Raw genomic sequence first — 18,017 nt, 5'->3', positions numbered from 1 at the left:
TTATTAATAAAGCAGCACCGGGAGCAAGAGGAACGCCAGCTTGATCTTCCCGCAACACCTGGCTTTTTGTCTTCCCAGCACCACAAATTGGCTTTAATTCCCTGGGTTTAGACACTAGTCCCGCCATTTCCTAATTTCGCCAGAAAGGTTAAGATGGACAAGAATGTGTCAACTTCACATTAAGCACACACAAACTCAGAGCTCTTTTGCCAGGTCAGGAGGGGCCAGTGCGAAAAACATGCCACCTGTAGTCCATGAGAAAACCAGAAAAGCAAACAAGGCTGACCCAGCCTGTAAGGATACTGAGTCTGCCTTTCTGGCAAGAAGGAAAAGTTTGCTCGAATACCATTCCAGGAATACCATTCCAGGCAGCCAGCCACCTACCTGATTCTTTTTTTTTTTTTTTTTTTTTTAATGCTTATTTATTATTTAGAGACAGAGACGGCGAGAGAGAGAGAGAGAGAGAGAGAGAGAGAGCAGGGGAGGGGCAGGGGAGGGCAGGGGGGGCAGAGGATCCGAAGCAGGTTCTGCGCTAACAGCAGAGAGCCTGATGCAGGGCTTGAACTCAAACTGTGAGATCTCAACCTAAGCCGAAGTCGGATGCTAAAGCAGCTGAGCCATGCAGGTGCCCCTGGCACATACTCTGTTCTTGGGTGTCATCACCTTCCGTAAAGATGACACTCAAAATCAAGTAACAGTCCAGTTTCTTTCAAGATGTTGGCCCAGCTGCTACAGGCACCAAGGGAGTTTTCTCCCGCCAGGATGAGTGCAGCTAGGATGGCTGTCGGGGCTCCAGGAGAACAGCACACGGGAAGCTCGCTTTTATTTACTGGACAGATGTTTGCACAGCAGTTACTGCGTGGCAAGGCCCGTTCTTAGCACCTGACATATGTTGACTCATTTAACCTCAACAACATCATGAAGTAGGTAGTGTTGTTACCCCCTTTCTAAAGACGAGGAAACTGCTACAAGATGTTCACTTGCCTTGGGGCGCCTGGGTGGCGCAGTCGGTTAAGCGTCCGACTTCAGCCAGGTCACGATCTCGCGGTCCGTGAGTTCGAGCCCCGCGTCAGGCTCTGGGCTGATGGCTCAGAGCCTGGAGCCTGTTTCGGATTCTGTGTCTCCCTCTCTCTCTGCCCCTCCCCCGTTCATGCTCTGTCTCTCTCTGTCCCCAAAATAAATAAACGTTGAAAAAAAAATTAGGGGCGCCTGGGTGGCTCAGTCAGTTAAGCGTCTGACTTCAGCTCAGGTCATGATCTCGCCATCCCTGAGTTCGAGCCCCGCGTCAGGCTCTGTGCTGATGGTTCACTGCCTGGAGCCTGTTTCAGATTCTGTGTCTCCCTCTCTCTCTGACCTTCTCCCCCCCGCCCCCCCGTTTATGCTCTGTCTCTCTCTGTCCCAAAAATAAAATAAACGTTAAAAAAAAAAAAAAAAAAAAAAAAAGATGTTCACTTGCCTGGGACCACAACTGAGCTCACACAGCAATCTGGCTCCAGTATAGACATTCTTTTTTGTTTTTAACTTTTATTTGTTTTTGAGAGAAAGAGAGAGTGTGAGCAGGGGAGGGGCAGAGAGAGAGGGAGGCAGAATCCAAAGCAGGCTCCAGGCTCCGAGCTGTCAGCACAGAGCCCGATGCGGGGCTTGAACCCACAAGCCGTGAGATCATGACCCGAGCTGGAGTCAGATGATTAACCAACTGAGGTGCCCCAAAGTGTCAACATTCTTGACCAGACACTGACAGCCAGAGAAGGCCAGGAAGCTAGAGCATTAATTCTAACTCAACTTTGGAGTGGCCTAAAATTTTCAAGACAATTTACAGTCATTGTTTACCCTTACCAAGCATGAACTGTGTGCCTGGCACGCTCCTAAATGTTTTATACGCTTAATGGCATTTATCCTTCTCAACACTCCTATCAAGCACGTATTATTTTCCTACTTTTCCATTTTCCAGATAAGGGAACTGTGGCTCGGAGAGATGAAGTGATCTGCCCAAGTTCACACAGCTGGGACTCAAACCGGATTCCAGAGCCTGTGTTCCTAACCATTGAGGGGGTGCCTCAAAGTGTCTAAAAAAATATCCATGCAAATGGAAAGCAAGGGTAATCAAAAACCTCCCAGCAAGGGCAAGTCCAGATCTAGATGGCTTCACTACTGAATTCTACCAAACATGCAAAGAATACCAATCCTATCCAAAGGATACAAAAATACCGGTTCGAAGGGACACGTGCACCCTGATGTTTATAGCAGCACCACCAGTCACAGCAAAAATATGGAAAGAGCCCAAATGTCCATCAATTGATGAATGGATGAGGAAGATGTGAGGTATATATATACAATGGAGTATCACTCAGGCATGAAAAGAATAAAAGTTAGGGCACCTGTGGGGCTCAGTCGGTTGAGCGTCCGACTCTCGATTTCGGCTCAGGCTATGACCCCAGGGTCATGGGATTGAGCCCCGCGGCTCCTTCGTGCTGCTTAAGATTCTCTCTCTCCCCCTCTGCCCTTCTCCCCTGCTCACACACATTCTCTCAAAAAATAAATAGATTTTAAAAAGAATGATATCTTGCCATTTGCGACAATGTGCATGGAGCTAGTGTATTATGCTAAGTGAAATAAGTCAGGCAGAGAAAGATATATATGATTTCACTCATATGTGGAACTTAAGAACCAAAACAGATGAACATACAAGGGAAAAAAAAAGAAAGGCAAACCATAAAACAGACTCTGAACTATAGAAAACAAACTGAGAATTGCAGGAGGGGAGGTTGTGGGAGATGGGCTAAATGGGTGACGGACATTGAGGAGGGCACTTGTTGGGATGAGCACCGGGTGTCATATGTAAGTGATGAATCTCTAAATTCGACACCTGCAACTAATACTACACTATACGTAAACTAACTCAAATTTAAATAAAAACTTGAAACAAAAAAAAATTTTTAAGATTACAAATCCTTCTCAAACTCTTCCAAAGAATAGAAGAGATAACACTTTCAAACTCATTTTCCAAGGCCAGCATGACCCAGAAATCAGAGGCAGACAAGAACATTGCAAGAAAATTATAGGCCAGTATTTCTGATGAACACAGATGCAAAAATCCTCAAACAGAATGTAGCAAACTGAATTCAACAACACGTTAAAAGGTTCATACTCCACGATCAAGTGGGATTTATTCCTGGGATACAAGGATGGTTCGACATTTGCAAATTAATAAGTGTGATACACCACAGTAACAACATGAGGGATAAACATCATAGGATCGTCTCAATAGATACAGAAAAAATATTCAACAAAATTCAACATCCTTTCATGATTAACTCTCCACATATACAGAAGGAACATCTGTGTTCCTTATACAGAAGGAACACATACAGCTTCCATATACAGAAGCCCACAGCTAACATCATACTCAGTGGTGAAAACCTCAGTTTTTCTTGTAAGATCAGGAATAAGATAAGGATGCCCACTAGCCCCACTTTTTTTCAACACAGTATAAAAAATCTTAGAGCAATGAGGCAAGGAAAAGAAATAAAAGGCATCCAAATCAGAAAGAAAGAAGTTAAATTGTCTTTCTTTGCAAATGACATATTATGTATAGAAAACCCAAAAGACACTGCCAAAAACTGTTAGAATAAACAGATTCAGCAAAGCTTCAGGACAGAAAATCAATACACAAAAATCAGTTGAGTTTCTACAGACTAACAACAAATTATTAGAAAAAGAAATTAAGAAAATTCTATTTATGCTAGCATCAAAAAGAATAAAACAAAAAAACAAACAAACAAAAAAACCCAAAAAACAAAACCAACAAACAAAAGAATAAAACACTTAGGAATAAATTTAACCAAGAAAGTATAAGACCGGGACTCTGAATACTAAAACACTGATGAAACAGGGCGCCTGGGTGGCTCAACTGGTTGAGCGTCTGACTTTGGCTCAGGTCATGATCTCATGGTTCGTGGGTTCGAGCCCGGTGTCAGGCTCTGTGCTGACAGCTCAGAGCCTGCTTCAGATTCTGTGTGTCTCTCTCTCTGCCCCTCCCCCACTTGTGCTCTCTCTCTCAAAAATAAACAAACATTTAAAAAAATAAATGAATGAAAAAAGAAAACACTGATGAAAGAAATTGCAAGAGACATAAATACATGGAAAGATATCCAGGCTCACAGATTGGAAGAATTAGGATTTTAAAATGTCCATACAACCCAAAGCTTTCTATAGATTTAACCCAATTCCTATCAAAATTCCAATGTATTTTTTTTAGAAAATAGAAATCACAATCTTTCATTTCTGTATGGAAACAAAAAGCCATAGTAATCCAAAAAGTATGTTATTGGCATAAAAATAAACACGGGGATCAATGAAACCAAAGAGGGGGCCCAGAAGTGACCCCATGCATATATGTTCACTTAATTGTTGACAAAGGAGCAAAGAATATACAATGAGGAAAAAATAGTCTCCTCAATAAATGGTGCTGGGAAACCCGGACGTTCACACGCAACGGAATGAAGCTGGAACCCTAACATACACCCCACACAAAAATCAGCTCAAGATGGATGAGAGACTTGAATGTAAGGCCTGAAACTGTCCAACTGCTAGGAGCAACCGTAGGGGAAAAGCTATACCCATCCTGGCAATGAGTTTTTCGGAGTTGACACCAAAAGCGAAGGTTAAAGCAAAAATAAACAAGCGGGACAACATCCAACCAAAAATCTTCAGAGCAAAAGAAACCATCCATGAAGTGAAAAGGCAATGTATGCATGGGAGAAGACATGCCGTCTGTCCATAAGGGGTTCATAATCACAGTACACAAGTCTTCCCACAACTCAACAGCCGAAAGGAACCCAACTTAAGAATGGGCAAAGGAACTACCAGGTATTTATCCAAAGGATACAAAAATGCTGATTCCAAGGGGCACATGCACCCCAAGGTTCATAGCAGGCATTATCAACAACAGCCAAATCACGGAAAGAGCCCAAATGTCCATTGATGAATGGATAAAGAAGTGTGTGTGTGTGTGTGTGTGTGTGTGTGTGTGAGTGTGTGATGGAATACTACTCGGCAATCAAAAAGAATGAAATCTTGTCATTTGCAACAACATGGATGGAACTAGAGTGTATTATGCTAAACAAAATAAGTCAATCAGAGGAAGATAAATATCATATGATTTCACTCATATGTGGATTTTACGAAACAAAATAGATGAATATAGGGGAAGGGAAGGAAAAATAAGATAAAAAGAGAGAGGGAGGCAAATCATAAGAGACTCTTTTTAAAAAAAATTTTTTTAATGTTTATTTATTTTTGAGACAGAGAGAGACAGAGCATGAACAGGGGAGGGGCAGAGAGAGAGGGAGACACAGAATCTGAAACAGGCTCCAGGCTCTGAGCTGTCAGCACAGAGCCCGACGCGGGGCTTGAACTCACGGACTGTGAGATCATGACCTGAGCCAAAGTCGGACGCTTAACCAACCAAGCCACTCAGGCGCCCCATAAGAGACTCTTAAAAGAGAACAAGCTGAGGGTTGCTGGAGGGGTGTTGGGTGGGGGTGGGGGCTAAATGGGTGATGGGCATTAAGGAGGGCACCTGTTGGGATGAGCACTGGGTGTTATCTGTAGGTGATGAATCACTAAATTCTACTCCTGAAATCATTACTATACCATATGTTAACTAACTTGAATTTAAATAAAATTTAATTTAAAAAGAAGTGGGCAAAGGATCTGAGTAGACATTTTCCAAAAAGAAGCTATTCAAACGGTCAGTTGGTACATGAAAAGGTGCTCAACATCACTACTCATCGGAGAAATGAAAATCAAAACCACAAAGAGATGTCACTTCATATCCACTAGTATGTCTATTATCAAAGAGAAGAGATAACAATTCCTGGTGAGGATATGGAGAGAAGGGAACCCTCTCGCACTGTTGATGGAATGTCAATGGTGCAGCCACTGTGGAAAACGATATGGAGGCTCCTCAAGAAATTAAAAATAGAACTACCATAAGATCCAGCAATCCCATTCCAGGACACGTATCCAAAGGAAATGAAATCACTATTTCAAAAAGATATGCGACTCCCAGGTTCATTGCAGCACTATTCGCAATAGCCAAGATGTGAAAACAAGCTAAATGTCCACTGATGATGGATGAGTGGATAAAACGAATGTGATACATACACAAGGTAGAATGTCACTCAATCTTAAAAACAAAAATCCTGCCATTTGCAACAACATGGATGAACCTGGAGGGCATTCTGCTGTGAAAGAAGCCAAAGAGAGAAAGAAAAATACACTGCATCGTATCACTTGTATGTGCAATCAGAAGAAAAAAAAAGTCAAATTCACAGAAACAGTAGAATGGTGGTTTCCAAGGGCTGTGGGGTGGGGGAAGGAGGGAAGGGTCGGTAAACAGGTACAAACTCTCATCTAATGTACAACATGGGGACTATACTTGACTGTACTGTATAATGGACATTTCCCGAAAGTACATGAGGTGATGGATGTACTCATTAACTCAGTGGTGTGAATCCTTTCACCATATATACGTATATCAAACTATCACACTGTATGCTTTAAATACATCACAATTTTATTTGTCAATTATATCTCAATAAAGCTGAAAAAAAAAACACCTACAATGTAAAAAGGCAATGCATGATGGTATCCGATCGCCACCTCTTTAAAAGTTATCACTTTTTTCTCTCTCTCTGCCCCTCCCCCGTTCATGCTCTGTCTCTCTCTCTCCCAAAAAGAAATAAACGTTGAAAAAAAAATTTAAAAAAAAAGGGGCGCCTGGGTGGCGCAGTCGGTTGAGCGTCCGACTTCAGCCAGGTCACGATCTCGCGGTCCGTGGGTTTGAGCCCCGCGTCAGGCTCTGGGCTGATGGCTCAGAGCCTGGAGCCTGTTTCCGATTCTGTATCTCCCTCTCTCTCTCTGCCCCTCCCCCGTTCATGCTCTGTCTCTCTCTCTCCCAAAAATAAATAAACGTTGAAAAAAAAAATTAAAAAAAAAAGTTATCACTTTTTATTATTTAATGTTTATGTTTGGGAGAGCGCAAATGGGGGAGGGGCAGAGAGAAGGGGACAGAGGAGCCAAAGCGGGCTCTGTGCTCACAGTCTGACAGCAGCGAGCCCAATGTGGGGCTCGAACTCAGGAACCGCGATGATCATGACCGGAGCTGAAGTCAGATGCTTAACTGACTGAGCCACCCAGGGGCCCCACTCCGGCATTTGTTTAAACTGAGCTTACCCAAAAATCAACCTTGTCAATTTCTTTTGTAGTCTCTCTTTTCAAAACTGGGTATCGTGGTCTCAAGATCGTTGTTTCAAGATCTGTGGTTTATTTCCACTGAAACCTAGGATGATAACAATGTCTCCCTTCTTTGACCTCAAACAGTTTGAAGTTGCAAGGCAGGTCTACAGAGGCTCATTCATGTATTTAAATCCTTCCGCTTTGGGGGGCGCATCAGGTTGAGGGAGCCCCTGAGCGACAGCCCTGCCTCTTTGTGAAGTGAGCAGCCCGAGGCTGGCCAGTGATAACTGGCCATGTGCATCCCTCCGTCTTCTCTTCCCACGTAATTCCTGAATGAGCAACAGGTATCCTGATAATCCTCTAAAGTCTTATTTACCACAATGACACCTTCACAATAGGAAGAATATGCAGCAGTAACAAGAACCCACACCTGAATCTAAGAGGAGCCCCTGCCCCATTGCCTCTCAGCACCCACTCCACAGCATAATCCCAAATGTTCCCTGCTCTGGCCCTATTGCCAAACACACACCGGGGGGGGGGGGGGATCCCTCCCCAAAAGCTTTGACTTGACCTTCTCTTTTATTTAGTCCTGAGTTCATCTCACTCAGGTCACATATCTATACAAATCTATGAAATAAAGGCCACTGTGTCCTTATGTCGGCAGAGTAATTACTCTCTTCTCTCAATCAATACTTTATTCCTGATGATTAAATAACCCCACCTTCACTTCACAACTCAGCCAAGGTCAGCTGGTTCTTTCTTACAGGAGCCAGTCTCCCCATCCCTGCACCCCACGCACCATTAAAGCACCGTTAAAATAAGTTGCCTGATTATGTCTTCCCGGCCTGATGTTTAGTGGCCCCTTTCTTCTCTATGACCCTCCCGCCCTGTCGAGATTCTATTGTCCTCATTTTCAGACTTCTTCAATGGCTTTGTCGTGGCCTCCCTGCTGCCAGCCTCCACCCGCCTGCTGAACCACCTGCCTCCAGCTTCTACCCACCCCCAAACCACCCTGAACAAGGACCATCAGATTAACAGTCTGCTTTGTCATCCCCAAATTCTAATGGCTTCTGCCTATAGCACAAAGTCTAAAATATCGAGTCTGACATGTAAGACACTTTAGAAGATATCCCTAGAGGATGTTTCCTCCTTCTCCTTCTCCATACACATACCTTTCATTAGATTCCAATTTCCTTTTTCCAAACCTCTTCTCTACCTGGTCTTCCTATTCCTTAGTGTCAAAAAATAAGTTATTGGGCCTCAGCCCCAAGACCTCATCATTTCTAACCTGTTCTTTCTTTACCTCAGAGGCCTTAGAAAAGTCAGAGTATCTTGGTCCATAATCAGATACTACCTTATTAATTTAATTAATATGAGATATGATTATGACATAATCAAATTGAGTTCCACAAACTATGGATGATAACTGAGTATCATTATTCAATATTCTTTTAAAAACATTTTTTTAATGTTTTTATTTTTGAGACAGAGAGAGACAGAGCATGCGCAGGGGAGGGGCAGAGAGAGGGGGACACACAGAATCTGAAACGGGCTCCAGGCTCTGAGCTGTCAGCACAGAGCCCGACGTGGGGCTCGAACTCACGGACCGTGAGATCATGACCTGAGCTGAAGTCGGACGCTCAAGTGACTGAGCCACCCAGGCGCCCCTCAATAGTCTTAAATACAAGTCAAAACAGGTGGCTGTGGGCAAGATTCAGCTTCAGATCAGCTTTATGTGACCATAGAGCCTTTTGTTGTTTTAGATTTGAACTTGAAAGATTGAAAAAAAAAATGTGAATGCCTTGCAGGAGGTGGAGGGCGTCACGTTTCACTGTCCACTTCACCCAGTCCCCATTACACACGGTTATTCCAAACCCCACTGCTTCCGACAGCCGTCAATCCAGGCTGGTCCTGAAGACACGGCAGGTTGTAACACATTTTGAGAGTCACGTTTGCAACATCTCACTGCCCTGGGGAGTCCAGAGACTCCGGGAGGGCACAGGATGGGTCTTATACTCGTTACATAGCTCACCCCTGCCCCCCCCCCCCCCATCCCCAGGGCACAATACAATATTGAGCCTACAGTAGGAGCTTAACACAAATTGAGTGATTCCATACGAGTCTGTGGAATCAATGCAGTGAACTGTCAGGGCTGGGAGACGGCGTGAATCGATGAACGAAGGACGTCATCAGTGGCCCACGTTGAACCTCCCCTAGGCAACGATAAATGAATTTTCGTGGCACGGAGCTCCTTGTCCGTGAATCCAGACTGGTAGCAACATCGCCCAGTACCCATGGTCTGTCCCTGAAAGGCATCCCACCGAAACAGGTGTGGTAATAATCTCAGTTCAAGAAAACCAGTTTAAGTTAAGTGTCAGTTCCCGGAGGAAAAGGAACAGAGATATTTAGTTGGCGACAGGGGAAGGGAGCTGGCTTCCTAAAAAGGCTCATAACAAACATCATATTCCAGTGACCGAAAATTAGACCAGACAGCATCTCCTGGTGGCCAAAACAAGAAGTGGTTAACCTCATTCCAACTTCTGGCGAGAGACCTTAGCTGCCCTGTCACTCTACGGAAAGGTTCTGAGTTCCTTTTTGTCTAACCCCTTAAGTTGTTTATCCGGTATGCACAAGCCTCAGGGACAATCAGGTGACAGCCAACAGGGTGGCGGAAAGCGGGAGAAAGAATACGAGGTTTAAAGACAAGACGGACCAGGGTTTGGAAACTGGCTGTGACAGTCTAGCTTCTCCGAGCCTCGGTATCCTTAGCAAAAGAAAGTGGGGGGGGAGACCTAACACCTTCCTCAAATAACTCAATGAGGTGCAAATAAACAGCTGGCACCTGCTGAGACTTATTTTTCGCCGGCAACTGATCGAAAGTGCTTTAAATGTGTTAACTCATCTGCCTACAACAGTTAACGTTTTCAAGTAGCTGTTGTAACTGCCTCCTTTACGCACAGAAGGACCCTGAGACAGAGTTCTAAGCCACTTTTTGCCCAAGTCAGTCACGCGGTAAATGGCAGAAGCCGTTCAAATGCAGGTGTTCTTCCTGCAGACCCCTCACGAGAGTGCCCTTGGGAGTACTTGATCTAGCACGGGCAAACTGAGGCACTAAGCGAATGAATGAAAAAACGCCAAGAGGGGCGCCTAGGCGGGGCTGTTGATTTCAGCTCAGGTCATGATCTCACAGTTTGTGAGTTCCAGCCCCACGTAGGGCCCCGTGCGGACAGCGCAGAACTTGCTTGGGATTTTCTGTCTCCTCTCTCTCCGCCCCTCCCCTGCTCACATTTTCTCTCTCAAAAAAATTTTTTTTAAAAGAGAGAGAGAGAGAAAAGAGAGCAGGCAGGAAGAAGGAAAAAAAGCTTTATTATATCCCTTTACTGGAATCCCAAGTATTCCAAAGTTAGATGGTAAGGTCTTCACATGACTACTGCCCTCGGGGCTCCTGGGTGGCTCAGCTGGTTAAGCATCCAACTTCTCCTCAGATCATGATCTTGAGGTTTTTGAGTTCGAGCCCCACATCCAGCTGTCTGCTGTTCTCACAGAGCCTACTTCAGATCCTCTGTTCCCCTCTCTCTCTGCCCCTACCCTGCTTGCTTGCTCTCTAACATAAATTTTTTAAAGCCTTAAAAAAATGGGGCACCTGGGTGGCTCAGTCGGTTAAGCATCCGACTTCAGCTCAGGTCATGATCTCACAGTTCATGAGTTTGAGCCTCCCATCCAGCTCCCCGCTGACAGCTCAGAGCCTGGAGCCTGTTTCAGATTCTGTGTCTCCCTCTCTCTCTGCCCCTCCCCTGCTCATGCTCTGTCACTCTCTGTCTCAAAAATAAATAAAAACATGAAAAAAAAATTTTTTTTTTAAAAACTGTTGCCCTTGTCCTGGCCTCCTCTGTGGAAGGAGCTAGACTAAATCACCCTCCACACCCGTCCAACCTAAGCAGGACACGAGGTAGCACAGCCTGGCTGGTTCCAAAGCATCCTGACCACTCACAAGCCAAAGGCCCAAGACAACCTGTGTACTTCAACTCTCCGACCTCAGAGCAAACTCTCCACCTTGCTAGAGGTCTCTCTTCTCCCTCTGCCCTTTAAAGTCCTAATCCTGATGACTGGGCAGTCTCACAGCCCCCAGATCCCCTTCGCCACATCTGGGGCGGACACGGTGGCCCTCAGGGCTGTCACCTTGGAGTTCTGGTGTCGAAATGAAGATTCCCCTCCCCCCCACCCCATGTGACCCTCCCACACAAAGCACAGCCCGCCGTACATTATGTTTATTGTCCGTCTTGGTGGAGGCAAAGCTGTGGTCACCACAGAGCCCCAGAGAGCAAATGAGGCCCAGCGGGTGATTCTTACAGGTACATGAGGAAAATGGATATTATATCATGGGCTACAGGGTGCTTTTAAAATAAAGACAAGGAAAACACGTACTTACGGGGGTGCCGGAGGATCACTGTAAAAGGCACAGAATCCCGAAGGGAAAATTTCAGCCTGGGAGCTCCTCACTCTGCTGAAGAACCTTCGACAACCTATCCATCCGGAAATGACCCATCTGCACCGAGGAAAAGTTCTTGTCCTCGGCCCGACCTTGCTTTTGCCAAATTTCCTAGCTCTGAGGGCAAAAGTAAGCACCGGCTCTTTCCTCTGATGAGCAAAAAAACTACAGCTGCCCCTGGGCCCAGTGCAGAGGGGCCGACGGGAGCAGACCCAAGGGGCGGGGGGTGGAGAGGAGCAGGCCCAAGGAGCATGGTGGGGGGGCTGCGGGTGAACCCCCTCCTCTGTCGGCAGGGTTCCCGGGAACCCCTGGGAAGAGAGGAGGGGGGTCCTCGCCAAGAACTGCAAGTCCCCAGGGAATGCTGGGTTGGGTCATCTATTCAGAGAAGCACAGCTGGGCTAGAAGATTCATCGGTCACACATGGGCCAGAGCGCTTTCCTCGGGCTGCGCGCACGGAGGCCAGAGGGCTCTGTTAATGGAATAATCGAGTAGAGTCACGGCCATTATGAGCAGCACTCAGGGGCCAGGTCAACCTGCATGCATAACTCATCAATCCTCTGCGGTTCCCCGTATAAAAGCAACCACCTTCTATGTCAAACACACCATGTACACTCTCATCTTTAAAATAGTATTTATAGGGGCGCCTGGGTGGCTCAGTTGGTTAGGCGGCCGACTTCGGCTCAGGTCATGATCTCGCGGTCCGTGAGTTCGGGCCCCGCGCCGGGCTCTGTGCTGACAGCTCGGAGCCTGGAGCCTATTTCAGATTCTGTGTCTCCCTCTCTCTGACCGTCCCCCATTCATGCTCTGTCTCTCTCTGTCTCAAAAATAAATAAACATTAAAAAAATTTTTTTTTAATAAAAAAATAAAAAAATAGTATTTATAATGCAGGGTCTGTACATTTCAGCTAACTTTGGGTCAGCCAGGTGACCTTAGGGAAATACCTCTTTGTGGGGTGGCTTTTGCGTGGGGTGGCCCAGGCTCCCCCAAGGAGATTTTCCCAGGAGCCTCTGCAAACCCAGACCCCAACAAACCTGCTTGTAAACTACAGTCCAGGCTTTGACTTTTTGTGAAAGTCAAAATAGGAATAAGAACTTGAAGCAAGACAGGTGGGAATCTGTATCATGTTTGATGACGTAGGTCTTCCCAAAGAAATCTCAATCCGTCACAAAACTATTCACATTATTACATCCTCCAAAAGCAAAACACCTCAAGTGCAATCCTGGCCCCAATATGATTCCTCAAAATGGAAATAATTCCTTGAGAAATAAAAAGGTAAAATAAGAATAATTTAAACAATAGAATTAGCTGAGAAAAAAGATTGATTTGAAAACAAAACAAAGCAAACTTTAAATAAGAATGGGCAATGAAGTTTTTTTTTTTTAATGTTTATTTTATTTTTGAGAGACGGAGAGAGAGAGACAGAATGCAACCAGGGAAGGGGCAGAGAGAGAGGGAGACACAGAATCCAGATCAGGCTCCAGGCTGAGCCATCAGCACAGAGCCTGATGCGGGGCTCGAGCTCACAAACCGTGAGATCATGACCTGAGCCGAAGTCGGACGCTTAACCGACTGAGCCACTGAGGCGCCCTGAAAAATCTTGTCCCTAAATGGAATCAAGGAGTCATGCTCAAACCATTTCAGAGAAACTGAATGCTGAATGTCACCGTGTGTGTCTGAGAGGGAACCGCCATGAGATACCAATTCTCTAGAACTGATTTCCTCTAGCTGCTGACACACTTCGTAAGTAATCCTTTTCTGAGGATTCTGCCACAGCCTTCGTGTAACACAGTATCTTTTTATTTTTGATGACTCCTTAGACGTCAAAGTAACAAACTGACAGCTCTAAGTCTCAGACACACCCAGAATACAGAAACAGGTGTAATTTTAAGTACGTTGGCTGTCTTCCAAAGGTCAATGAAATGCTTGTTGTAACATACACACCTTGACTTGGCTGAAAGTCGAAGAGAATAAATGAGCTTTGTTTTATTGTTTCTGTAGGCCTTTTTTTCCTTTAATTATTAATGCTATTTTCCTAATTTACCTAACACAAACCAATTCCTGTGGTCATAACAAGAAAAGGAAATTTAACTCTCGCCGAATCCTGTAAAAACTAAAAGAAATTTAGGGTATGGTAGAGGAAAATGCCAGGTTATAATGTGAAGGAAAGACTGAGGTTCCCATTTCCAGGCCCCTCAGCTCTGGGCTTGTCCCCATGAAGACAATGAGCCTCCAGTCCCACATCATCCCGGCCGTGTTCTCTTGGTGCTCCTTAACACTGTGTGAGCATTTCATCAGGGCGCCCTTCTAGCTGATTTTAAATGTGGTTTTGGGGGTCATATTTGCAGAATGTATTTACTTAAAGTAGCTCTTTCAGAGAAATATTTGAGGAAGATTTTGTTCCTCATAGAAATTTATTAAGCACTGCTGGAAACAGAGGAGTGAGGTAAGGTGAGAGGATGGTTTAAACTATAATCCAAAGAAATTAGCCTCCTCTTACAAATGTGTCCTAGAAAGTGACCCTTTAGAGCCAGATCTGAATTCTCCTGACATAAAGCCCCCTCTTCCCAAGTTTACGGTGGACTTCATGTAAATCAAGCCTAACATTAACAAACAAACAAACAAACAAACAAACAAACAGGGGTGCCTGTGTGGGTCAGTAGCTTAAGCATCCAATTTTGGCTCAGGTCATGATCTCAAGGCTCGTGGGTTCCAGCCCCGTGTCAGGCTTTGTGGTGACAGCTCGGAGCCTGGAGCCTGCTTCGGATTCTGTGTCTCCCTCTCTCTCTGCCCCACCCCCACTTGCACTCTGTCTCTCAAAAATGAACAAACATTGAAAAAAATTTTTTTTAAAAACACACAACAAAACCCAGGTTTACCAAAAAGAGAAAATCAAGTTGACCATTTTTCTCTGGAAGATTTATGGGGTTATTCCTGTAAATAGCAGCTTCCTCTAGGTCAAGTAAAATGTAAGCTGAGAAGAGGAGGAGGGAAGGAGGGAAGGAGAGAGAGAGGGCAGGGGAAGGGGGAGGGAGGGGCATAAGGAGGGGGAAGGAAGGAAAAACTGAAAACTTTTCAAGAGGGGCACCTGAGTGGCTCAGTGTGGTAAGCGTTCAACTCTTGGTTTTGGCTCAGGACATGATCTCATAGTTTGTGAGTTCAAGCCCCGCACGGGGCTCTGTGCTGTTGGTACAGAGCCTGCTTGGGATTCTCTCTCTCTCTTCCAAAATAAATAAACTTGAAAAAAAAAAACTGGGGCGCCTGGGTGACTCAGTTGGTTAAGCGTCCGACTTCAGCTCAGGTCATGATCTCGCGGTCTGTGAGTTCGAGCCCCGCGTCGGGCTCTGTGCTGACAGCTGAGAGCCTGGAGCCTGCTTCAGATTCTGTGTCTGCCTCTCTCTCTGACCCTCCCCCGTTCATGCTCTGTCTCTCTCTGTCTCAAAAATAAACATTAAAAAAATTAAAAAAAAAAACAAAAAACTGTTCAAGAACACATTGGCTGCCACAAATGAGGAGCACCTCCAAAGGCGTCCTGAGCTGTTCGATTTCTACAGGTGCCCTCCCAATAAAAGCACCGGCCACCCACCTTCCACTACTTTCTCGTTCAAGCTCAAAACACACGCACACACAAAGTGTATCAAAAAGTTTCCAGCCTGACAAGGAAATATGAGCCCCACACTGGAAACACTTTAATCAACGACTCTGACCTAGGTACAGAAGACTGAGTGAGTACAGGGTTTGGTGTAAAGGGGGTGAGACACTGGTGATTCCACGCACATAACAAAAACTTGTTCATTTCTCGAAGGATGTGTCAGTTGACTCGAGTGAGTTCTTTGCTCACTCCAGTTTCCCCTGTGAAACCGGCAACATCGCGCATGGCACGTGGTCCTGAGAAAAAAGGCAAAGGATCAGCGCCAAGGATTTCGCTCAATCCTAATCTAGGCAAGTAGCTCTTCCCGAAGATCCCTTGGTGTCTGAGCCCCCTCTACATTCCCAGTGCAGGGGGAGGTGACGTTAGGGAAACCTGACCGAGCAGCTGTGTGACCTTGGGCAGGTTACCTGACTTCTCTGCGTCACATCAGTTTGAGGATAAGCCCCTGTGACAGGGAGTAAACAGACTCCTGCCTGCCCAGTGTAGACAGAGTGAGGCTGGGAGCTATACCAACCACTGTCTTAGGACCTGGAGGCCTAATGAGCTGAGACAGACCAAAATCAGCATTTTAATTAACTTTTGTCTTTTTTTGGTTTCTTTCTTGATTTTTTTTCCATTTTCCTACTCTTTAATTTTTCTTTTTTTTTAATTTTTTTTTAACGTTTATTTATTTTTGAGATAGAGAGAGACAGAGCGTGAACAGGGGAGGGGCAGAGAGAGAGGGAGACACAGAATAGGAAGCAGGCTCCAGGCTCTGAGCCATCAGCCCAGAGCCCGACGCGGGGCACGAACCCATGGACCGCAAGATCGTGACCTGAGCTGAAGCCGGACGCTTAACTGACTGAGCCACCCAGGCGCCCCACTTTAATATTTCTTAATGTCTATTTTTGAGAGAGGAGAGAGGGCACATAGGGGGGAGGCAGAGACAGAGGGAGAGAGAGAATCCCAAGCAGGCTGTCAGCACAGAGCCAGACATGAGGCTCAAGCTCATGAACTGTGAGATCGTGACCTGAGCCGAAATCAAGAGTCAGATGCTTAACCTACTGAGCCACCCAGACGCCCCGCTATTCTTTAATTTCAGAGAGGTTTTTGTGCTACGGTTCTCGTCTGTGTCTGAGGACACGAGGCCTGGGTTCCCTGCCCACCCTCTGGCTGGAAGCATTCCTAGCGGACTGGCCCCTGCTCCAGACCAGCCATGGTGCTGGAAAATTCGGTGGGCCGAAGCTGGTGCCATTTGGTCAGTCTCTGTCCCCTTCCTCGGAGGGTTTTCACAAGGAAAACCAACTATAATACGGGGCTGCGGGAATGAGGTGCTAAGTGGAGGTTCATTTGGGAGCAGAGGGCAGCGGGCCTCAGTCTGCCTGAGGGACCAGGCGTCACAGAGGACAGCCCTGTGAAGCTCGCCCTTGAAAGCGGAGTCTCACCACCTGCCACACACACAGTCAGCTCACACACCTGGTAAGGACCGAAACACAGAGACAACCACACATTCCAAGAGGTTTTTTGTTTTTGGTGCCAAAATTCACATAACACAAAATTTTATGTTCATGGTTTATAAAATTTTAACCATTTTGAAGTACACAAGGGATAATCTGTTTTATACCAAAAGTGCCAAGTCCCAAATCATCCAGAATAAGGAGAAAGAGATGTATTCCCACGCCCACTACCCGATTCTTCCGCCCGTTCCCTTGTCAGACAACTGGATTCACTGTTTCTGGGTCAAGAATTGCTAGTCCTGGGGCGCCTGGGTGGCGCAGTCGGTTGAGCGTCCGACTTCAGCCAGGTCACGATCTCGCGGTCTGTGAGTTCGAGCCCCGCATCGGGCTCTGGGCTGATGGCTCAGAGCCTGGAGCCTGTTTCCGATTCTGTGTCTCCCTCTCTCTCTGCCCCTCCCCCGTTCATGCTCTGTCTCTCTCTGTCCCAAAAATAAATAAACGTTGAAAAAAAAAATTTTTTTTTAATTAAAAAAAAAAAAAAAAAAAAAGAATTGCTAGTCCTTTTGTGGTAAGAGTCGACTGTTTCATTTCCCCCAGTCTTGAGATCACTAGGCACCCAGGAGGGGGACAGCTGGTCAACAGCAAGAGAGCCGAAGTGGCAAAGGCAAGCGACAAGAATTGGAGTCTCCAAGCGGGAGACGGTCCTTGAGGAAATCAAGGTTGGGGACAGGTGGTGGAAGCCCACGGGGTCTTCTGGGGATGCTCCTCTCTGGGACTGTCTTCCTGACCCAGAGGGGGGACTCTGGCCGTCCCATTTTAGTGGCCTGATCTTGCTTGTTTGGATCCTCCCTAGATTCACTGAGATACTCAGCATCCTTGTAATAAGTGCCCTGTTTGCTTAAGATGAGCCAAGGTCACCCGTGTTTCTTTGCACGCATGAACACTTTCACGGACACAGCCCTCCAGGACTCCTGCCTCCCCAGGAATGCATGACCCAAACAGTGGGCGGTGATCGGGGAGTGGTATGGAGCCCTTCCAGAGAAGGCCTACGAGACTATTCCAAACCAGTGGGTGGGAACTTGTGTTTGGAAGGAAACCTATTTTCTTTCTTTCTTTTTTTAATTTTTTTTAATGTTTATTTATTTTTGACAGAGACAGAGACAGAGCACGAGTGGGGGAGGGGCAGAGAGAGCGGGAGGC

The 18,017-nt window shown here is 45.9% G+C and overlaps 1 protein-coding gene across 7 annotated transcripts in view; it reads right to left on the bottom strand.

Moving 5' to 3' along the window:
* Positions 1-15,397: 15,397 nt before the first annotated feature.
* SPATA6L (spermatogenesis associated 6 like) overlaps positions 15,398-18,017 on the bottom strand; it is a 50,251-nt gene continuing 47,631 nt past the window's right edge. For all 7 annotated transcript variants that reach the window (XM_045468208.1, XM_045468210.1, XM_045468205.1 and 4 more), the window contains one exon: positions 15,398-15,617. Coding sequence is in view for 1 of the 7 variants with exons in the window: in XM_045468206.1 (XP_045324162.1) it covers positions 15,567-15,617 (51 nt within the window). In the remaining 6 variants the exon portion in view is untranslated. The remainder of the gene's footprint in view (positions 15,618-18,017) is intronic.

Source organism: Leopardus geoffroyi, chromosome D4 (genome assembly GCF_018350155.1).
Source record: "Leopardus geoffroyi isolate Oge1 chromosome D4, O.geoffroyi_Oge1_pat1.0, whole genome shotgun sequence".
Lineage (NCBI taxonomy): Eukaryota > Metazoa > Chordata > Mammalia > Carnivora > Felidae > Leopardus > Leopardus geoffroyi.
This window is presented reverse-complemented; position numbering and strand designations above follow the sequence as displayed.